This window comes from Juglans regia, chromosome 1 (genome assembly GCF_001411555.2).
Source record: "Juglans regia cultivar Chandler chromosome 1, Walnut 2.0, whole genome shotgun sequence".
NCBI lineage: Eukaryota > Viridiplantae > Streptophyta > Magnoliopsida > Fagales > Juglandaceae > Juglans > Juglans regia.
In genome coordinates this window covers 10,703,609-10,711,758 of record NC_049901.1, presented here as the reverse complement: position 1 = coordinate 10,711,758, position 8,150 = coordinate 10,703,609, and the positions used below count along the sequence as shown (strand labels likewise).

At 39.8% G+C, this 8,150-nt stretch overlaps 2 protein-coding genes across 2 annotated transcripts; both read right to left on the bottom strand.

The window, feature by feature from the left end:
- Positions 1–2,580: 2,580 nt before the first annotated feature.
- On the bottom strand, positions 2,581–4,068 carry LOC118348294. The gene is made up of 3 exons (XM_035689690.1): positions 3,472–4,068; positions 3,167–3,398; positions 2,581–3,050 (listed from the first exon to the last, which is right to left on the bottom strand). Exons 1-3 carry the CDS (start codon positions 4,066–4,068, stop codon positions 2,581–2,583), a joined length of 1,299 nt encoding a protein of 432 aa, XP_035545583.1.
- A 478-nt stretch (positions 4,069–4,546) lies between these two features.
- LOC108996126 lies at positions 4,547–5,579 on the bottom strand. The gene is made up of 2 exons (XM_018971894.1): positions 5,250–5,579; positions 4,547–5,152 (listed from the first exon to the last, which is right to left on the bottom strand). Exons 1-2 carry the CDS (start codon positions 5,577–5,579, stop codon positions 4,547–4,549), a joined length of 936 nt encoding a protein of 311 aa, XP_018827439.1.
- Between the last annotated feature and the right edge of the window lie 2,571 nt (positions 5,580–8,150).

The following is an 8,150-nucleotide window of genomic DNA, read 5'->3' as shown; positions in this document are numbered from 1 at the left end:
GGCTGGTTTGGATGTTGAGACGAGATGAGAATTTTGTGAATTTTGTGAATAGTATAAAGATAAAATGAGTTAAAATTTTTGGATGCTTTTAAGAATTTTGTGTGGGTCCCATAGTGAGATGTGTTTGGAAGTAAAGTTGAGATGAGAATTTTCAAAATTTATAGATGAACTGAAATATTTAGGTGGGGCCCGCTGGGTGTGCATTTATTGCATGTCAGCCGAGTGTACAAGTCCCCAAAATCGTCCAGGAATATCATATTCGTCTCTTCCTTCTTCGTCTCCCTCCACGCCCGAAACCTGTTTGAGAACCCTCACTTCCAAACCAGCCCAAATTCGTCTGAGGATTGCTTCTCCTGGTGGTGATAGCTACGTCTGAAGACCCCATCTCCTCGTTTCAACATTTCTGTAGGACCAAAAATCCAGACTTGCGTTAGGGGCAGAGATCGCCTGCGTTTTAACACCCTCCCTCTCCAGCCGCAACGACGGACTCTTGCACGCCTTTCGTCTTGGCGTCTTCAATTTCCAATTTCCCCGCACAAACCAGAGCAGGACAACCAGGTAAGTTCCCGTATTTTTTTCGTGGGAAGCTAAACGAAAAAATGTTAGGTAGATTAGGGTTTCCGTATTAGACGCTGCATCTCCATTTTGGTACGGGTGCAGGGTGTTGTAATAGTGACAATGGTTGGGATCGTTCACGGCCTTTGAATGATTTTGTCTACTATGTTGCTGTTGTACATATGTAAATGCATACTGGTTGGGCTGTGTCTTCGATTTCATTGATGTTCCCGTAATTTTGCTAAATACGTGTGCAAATCAGTATAAGGGTACTTGGAGTTATTTATTTTGGGGGTTTATTGGATTCTCGCAGTCGGTGGAGACGGGTGTATCTGCTGTTTCTGTCAATACATTCCGCCCAAAATTGTTGTAAATATCTCCTCTGTTTTGATCTCATCTCTTGTGACATCATTGAAGTTGATAAAACGATTTGGATGTTTTTGACTTCTCAGCAGACTTGTCTGTAGTCATGGTTAATATGAAACAGGTGTAGATGAAACACGCGTATAATTATGTACATTTTGAATGCAAGATCTAAATCCTAACTACTGAAATACATGAAGCTCAAATTAAATTAATTAAACTGATGGCCTTTAGAGCGTTTCTGGAAGCATGACTTATGGTAAGAAATTATGGTAAGAAATTAGCAATATATTTTTCAACGCAAGGCAAATTTATTTGGATCAAGCTGAATAATAATATATATTACTACTACTACTAATAATAACAAGAAAATCTCATAATAAATTGACAAGTTTGATCTGTTTGTTAGATTAGATATCGGTGGATAAGATGTAGTACTCCATCAAATATGGCTTTGAATTTGGTTTCCAAGGTGAAGTCCTGTAAGTAGGCCTTAAAAAACCCCTAATGCCTATATGAAAATTGACATGAAACACATGCATGTAGATCAAAACCAATGTTCTTGACCTTGTCGAGTACTGTTTCTAGAAGCAATAAATTAGGAACAGTTTGATATCAAGATATCACACCACGTAGGATTTTGATCAAATAGTTGTGATAATTACATATATATATATATATATATAATAGTATTTCACCAATTTGATCTGTGTTTGTTACTTTCTTTGCAAGCATTATGTCAACTAGTACCGGTGTGTCCATAAACCAATTGGAACCAATGACGCGAGGAGATGAGCTTCTTTTAGGACAAATACCTCAATGTTATTGTGGCGTTCCTTCCAAACTACGGACGTCGGCCAAACCCAACAGTTTTGGGAGGCGTTTTTATAATTGTCGATATTATAAAAATCAACACCAGTGTGGATTTTTCCAATGGGTTGATGTTGCAATGTCGCTACCACATTGTTGTGAGCAGACGTTGCAATTAGCTGAACGAAGAAGTGAAAGGATAGCGGCTGAACGTGCAAGAATAGAAGAGGCCAAGTTTCAATCAATGAAGATGAAGTACAAATTTGCCTTGATTACATGTGGGGTTTTATTTATTACGTTATTATGTAGTGTTAAAATTTATAAACTTACTGATAATGTAAGTCAGTTAATGCTACAATGATTTACATGAAATCATTTGGTTAAGGTAAACAGAACGGTTGTTATCCCATGTAGTTTTAAGCATCTGTTGCCATTAGCATTCCCTATATCATTACATATTACCATTAGGCCATATATAAATTTCTTCTGGTAGCATTGAAGAAGTTGGACAAATTGATTCAGTTTTCCATATAAATCAAACATAATCAAATACCACAGCTGTATTTTAATATCGAATTGCGTAGGTAGTAAACCTTTATTACTATATTATCTTGTGCGAATAATAATTGAAGATCCTAAATAACAATATCATATTGATCTTTTTTGGTAAAAAGAACCGTACCAAAATGGATTCAATTTATCAAATGCCGAAAAATTGATTTAAAACAATACATATGTTTGAATACATATACTACGTCTAAAGCAATCCAAAACTAGAATTAGAAACCGATATTATTTATTTAAATACTACCAAACCATCAAGGATTTGAAGATAAATTTGGTATATGTTCATTACCCAAACCTATTTTGCCACATAGGAATCGCAATCTCATCTCTCAGTGATGCCATAGTTCCAGCTGACTCATGTGACATGTCAACCACCTCAGACGTCTCACCCGCGTCGTCGTTGCTAGCCATATTTGCTTCACTAAACTGAAGTTCCAATGCAGCCTGAATAAACTCATCATTCGGCGTCACTGTTTTAATAAGGTTGTGCAGTGTACAACATGCGGTAACAAGCATCCCTTGCCTCGATGCGCGATATCGAGGCATCGCACTCAATATTTGAAACCGATTTTTCAATAATGCGAATGTACGTTCAATAATGTTGCGCAATGATGAATGACGAAAGTTGAAATAATCTTTATAGCCTCGGAATTGACGACCGCTATAACGATCAGATCGATGATACCTCTCTCGTGGATATGGAGGCATAAACTTCTCAATGCATGGAAATGCGGAATCGACAAGGTAATAATATCCTACATAATTGAAAAAATACATTAGATAACAAATATATAATCACGTCATATAAATTATTATCTGTGGGACAAAATGAAATGGATATGTCATAAAAAATTGGATATACAAAATTAACCTTGTGGTGGCCATGGAAATTGATTCCGACGTCTACTCAAGGCATCTAGGAATACTCGTGCATCATGCGCTGTTCCCTCCCATCCAGTATATACATACGTGAACTTCATATTGAAGTCGCATAAGCACAACACATTTTGTGCTATCCGACCACGATGATTTCTATATGCATTACTCAGCCTAGATGGTGCAGCAGCGTCAATCATAGTGCCTTCCATCGCACCAAGACATTTCTACAAAACCATGATCATATAACATACACAGGAACTTTAAAAACATAAGCTATATATATGAAATAGTCCATACCTCAAACCATGCATAATTGTGGGGGTTCCCAGAAATGTACGGGTGGACCCCATCAGTGTCTGTGCGCCTAATCACAGTCCGCCCAAGGTGATGTAGCGCGCGCATCACCGTCTTCACATGGCGATGTATTGTTTCGCTTGAATGTTGGAACCTGTCTCCAATGATGCGCTGACCATGTGCATGGCCAACAAGAAGGCAAAACATGCCTAACGATTCCTCAACAGACACTCTTTCTGTGGGGTCCATAATTAATGCCCCGCGTAAGATGTCACAAACATAACGAAAGGCAGGCACTTCCATTCGAAACATTGTTCTGCAAGTAGTAGGATTCCCATTCAAGACTGCTTGAATATATTGGTCACCCCGTAGGCCAATATTGTGTTCAGGCATTCGAACTCGACCTCCAGACAATTGTGATGCCATCCACATCATGTAGATGATGTTCACCTCCTGCGTTGCGGCTTCATCTCCACTCGAATGAGAAGAGCGGATAAGGTCGTCCGACTCGCTCGTCTGAGACCTACTTGAGCATGTATCCTCCATATCGTTGTTCGTCTCCATCGATAGTGTTTCTTCCGAACTAGTCTCATTGTCCATTATGAATAACGGAATGCTTGTGCATAAGAAAACATAAAAAAAGAAATTAGTAATTTACTTTTCAATTTTAGAGACTTGATATTTACTTAAAAATCAAGGTGGGAACGTTTTTGGATAAACCCAAAGGCATAATCACAATATGCACGTCAACATAAAAAAATGCATAAGGTAAATAATATCACAAAATCAGTGGAAATACATAACAAGTACATTCATGTTAACAGACATAAAAACATCATGCACATCAACCATGTCGAATACAAGCCGTTGTTCATGAAATGAAAAACAGAATATTACTACATAACAGTAGCTACGTTCGAAATAAAAAAGAAAAACTGACATCATATAAAATAAACTCATAAAAGGCAAGATGATGGCTAGCTCTAATGTGATAACCATTTCACGGACAAACAGACTGGCGGTAGTGCTGGCCCAACAACTCAAGGCATCCCTCCCCATCATGACCAATCATGACCAATCACTGCAAACTCCAAGCCCACTCACTCCTACGAGTTTCCGAGATCGACACAAACGACCTCTGCACTTTTGTACTCAACAATCGGTCAAACGCCTTATTAAATTGCTCAGGCGGTAGGGGAGGTTCAACTTCTTCGAGCAGCTTCATACAATGCATTTGGAGATCAAACGCCCCAGATGACTCCATGCTAGTGTCTCCTTTACTACGCTTCCTGGACCGGTTGTACTCCATCGATTCCATCGCTGCCTTCTCTCTAGCTTCGGCACTGCGTCTGATAGCATCAAGGGTCTCACTCATTTGCACTTGAATGAGTGGGTCTTGGGTGGGCCCTCCCCTTTGTCGTCTACGAGATCCACTGGCATAAGAGGCAGAGAAGGGTCTCGGTGGCACATGGGGATCGGCTGAGGGGCCCGCATTTGGATCAGTAAATGGTGGCCCACGATGTTGCATCTCCGCATCAAGCAAGCGCTCATCATCACTGTCTGGAGCAGGATCTGTTGAGGCCCGATGCATTGTACCTAATGCAACTGAACAACCAAATATTGCACAAAGTTGTTCATACTTTGGGCATCCCATTGTCTTGAAATGCTTCCATGATGGTCTCACCTAGCGACATAAGGGAGTTTGTTAGAAAAACTCCAGACAATTGATATTAACCCTAGTACTAATAGGATATTAAAATAATGGAAATATATCCTAGTACCCGAAGGGCATTCGCCCAGTGTTCCTCACTCGCAACTGGTGCACTCCTCACTGGGTCCCACCCCAAACCAGTTTGCTTCATCAGATCGGTGAATTCCCGTTGTCTTCGTTTCAGACGAGCAATTTTGCCTTTAACTTGGTCAGAATTAAAATTTCTTGGCCCAACTGATGACAACTTTTCAGCAATCCTAACATGATCACCGTTCGTGATCCTCCCTCCCCTCAATCTGTCCATAGTAGTATCTTCATACAACATCTCTATAAGCAAATCCTCGAACCCGTCTGCCCATAAGGTTCCATCCCGGGTCGAATCGATTGTATCATTCTCCATATGGTACTAATATGCGTTGCAAATGAAACCAATAATTGGACATGGAGTGAGATTTCAAAGGAAATTGAGTTTGTGAGTAATATGAAATGTAAAATGTTGTTAGTAGGTAAAAAGGTTAGATGGAAAAAGGCACAAAAAACCGAATTGGTAAATTTTAAAATGAACTAAGGACATTCATACCTTTTGAGATGCTGACCTGGAGCTTGTGCGTAAGTAGTAACGCTACATGAAGAGATGGTATAAGTTAGGCCTCCATCAAAGCAAAAAAATGGGACAAATTCATCGGCTACAAGGCAACTGTGTAGCTCGTGTAATGCAGGAAAATGTAACAAACAGAGCTACCATTTTTTTCCATTATTTAAACAACATTGATAGTGTCTACCAATTGGAACCACAACAATATTCAGCTGTTAAAAAACTTGCTAGCTGGATTCACGCTTGTGGATTGAAGTTTCAATACTACGTCTCATTTAAATATTAAATGAGCATAATCAATATCGGCGTATCATCTTGGAAGTCATTACTTTATAAATTATTAAAATCCCCAAGAGATAACACTTGGAAGTCATTATTGCATTAACATAATACGTTCGACACTCAATCATGGTCAATGTGCGATCCGAAATGGTTTAGGAGGCAAGCAACAGAAGCATGCATGAGAGAACAGAACATGTAAATGAAAAATAGTTTAAAAAGTGTGTTCAGACCATGTTTATGTATGCTACATGCGAAGGAGATAAAAATCCACGATGTTCTGTTATACCTTAGGCCATTATTTCAAATTTATATGGGACGATCCAAAAGGCAGTAACTTGTTTGAAGAGTGCCTGATCCACAATACAACCATCACACGGCTCCAGATATAGAAGCAGAATAAAAGCACACTATGGTGACAGAACAATCAAATGCACACAACTTGTCAGGCAGGGGAAGCATTTGGTGCTCACAAGAATGTTTAATTAAAGGAGTAGCTTAAAACGCAGTAATGGTTCAAAAAATTGTCAGGCAGGGGAAGCATTTGGTGCTTGAAAGAAAATAACCCTCACAGTCCGCATGCTAGCTAGAGACAACCCTTGCAATGTTACAAAAGAAAAAACATCAACACACTGGTCATTCAGCTTCTACATATTTAGCCCTCTCCCCTCTTGGAGGTAGAAAAACTGAAAACAAAACCCTTTAAATACTAGAATATCATTTGCAGAAAACCTCAACTACAAGGATCATAACAGAAAGCCACCTATTGAGGGGTAGAAAAAGATAGAAAAAAATTTATAATGTATAGCTTTCTTCACAAACTCTATTCAACCCGAGCATTATCAACCAAAATAATGCCGTTTACTCAGATATTAATAATGCGAAGAGGTATTGGTTTTGATATGTTCCGATACATCCATCAAAGAATCTAGTCAATCTACACGACAGGGTTACAAAATAATAACATCCTATAAGCAATAAGAGAGACAGAACCCCAATATATCATCTGTGGGAACCTATGGAAAAAAAAAAATATCATCTGTGGGAGAGTTAACAGCATATTACATACATAACATCATATGGTGAATAGCTTCACGATCCGCATTATATATATGAGATTTTCAAACACTTAAGAAAGGAAAATAATGAAGTTTCGTTGCCAAAAAGAAGAACAAGATAGATGCACAAGGAAACTGACAATATGATGCAAATTTACCTGGTAGGAGCGTGTCTTAGGACCGGTGGTGGTGGACTTATGCACGACGAAGCATCTATTGCGAGATTTGGGTAAGGCTTTGCGAGACTTCAATCGCTTCATTGGGGTGCCTTCCGTTGGAGTGGAAACTGGGACTTTATACACCATTTTGTTGTTCCAATGCAGCCGAAGTGAACAACAAGTACATGCGTGAGGACAAATTCAAATAACAGTGATATGCCCACGGGTCTCGCTTCAGGTCACTTCTCTTCGTGGGAAGGATGCAGAACAGGGGCTATGTTAGGGCCAGAGATTCGAATGGGTTAGGGTAGACATTACACTGCCAATGCACATGTTAGGGGCAGAGATTCTCCTTACAGGATGATTTGAGGTTCGTGCAGGGCTCGAGCACAGTTGAGATGACGGGAATGGAAAGACGATTTACCGGAGTCGATACAGAGCTTCACGATGGGCGTTTGGGAGGTATACTGCGAGATGAACGGGCAGGTTAGGGCATGAAGGAGAAATCTAAAAATGGAGGTTTGGGCCGCATCTGGATATCGATGCTATTCCGAGTCCTGCGTGAAGCACGAACTCATCAACGGATTCAAGGGCAGGTTGAAAGGTCGACGCATCCTGGGGGGTTCTTCGCAACACCAGTCTTTTGGGGTCGTTCAAACGGGCAAAAAGAAGTAATGGCGTCAGAAAAAGTACAGACATGACTACGGAGTGAAGGTACTGGTTGTCGGTGTATTGTCATGTCTATGAACAGTTGAAGAAAAACCGAGAGAGGGAATTCTTGCTTGTGTTTTATAGTGAAATATATGTTTGGATATTTCATCTCGTCTCTGACATGAACCAGAACAAGAATTTTGGGTTTGGTTCGCGGTCCCAAACAAGCC

Excerpts from the sequence above, each read along its gene's own strand:
- LOC108996126 (XM_018971894.1), bottom strand. The coding sequence starts at position 5,579 with ATGGAGAATGATACAATCGATTCGACCCGGGATGGAACCTTATGGGCA. Across the intron at positions 5,153-5,249 it reads ACTGGGCGAATGCCCTTCGG|GTGAGACCATCATGGAAGCA; the intron begins GTACTAGGATAT and ends TTATGTCGCTAG.
- LOC118348294 (XM_035689690.1), bottom strand. The coding sequence starts at position 4,068 with ATGGACAATGAGACTAGTTCGGAAGAAACACTATCGATGGAGACGAAC. Across the intron at positions 3,399-3,471 it reads ACAATTATGCATGGTTTGAG|AAATGTCTTGGTGCGATGGA; the intron begins GTATGGACTATT and ends ATGGTTTTGTAG. Across the intron at positions 3,051-3,166 it reads ATTTCCATGGCCACCACAAG|GATATTATTACCTTGTCGAT; the intron begins GTTAATTTTGTA and ends TCAATTATGTAG.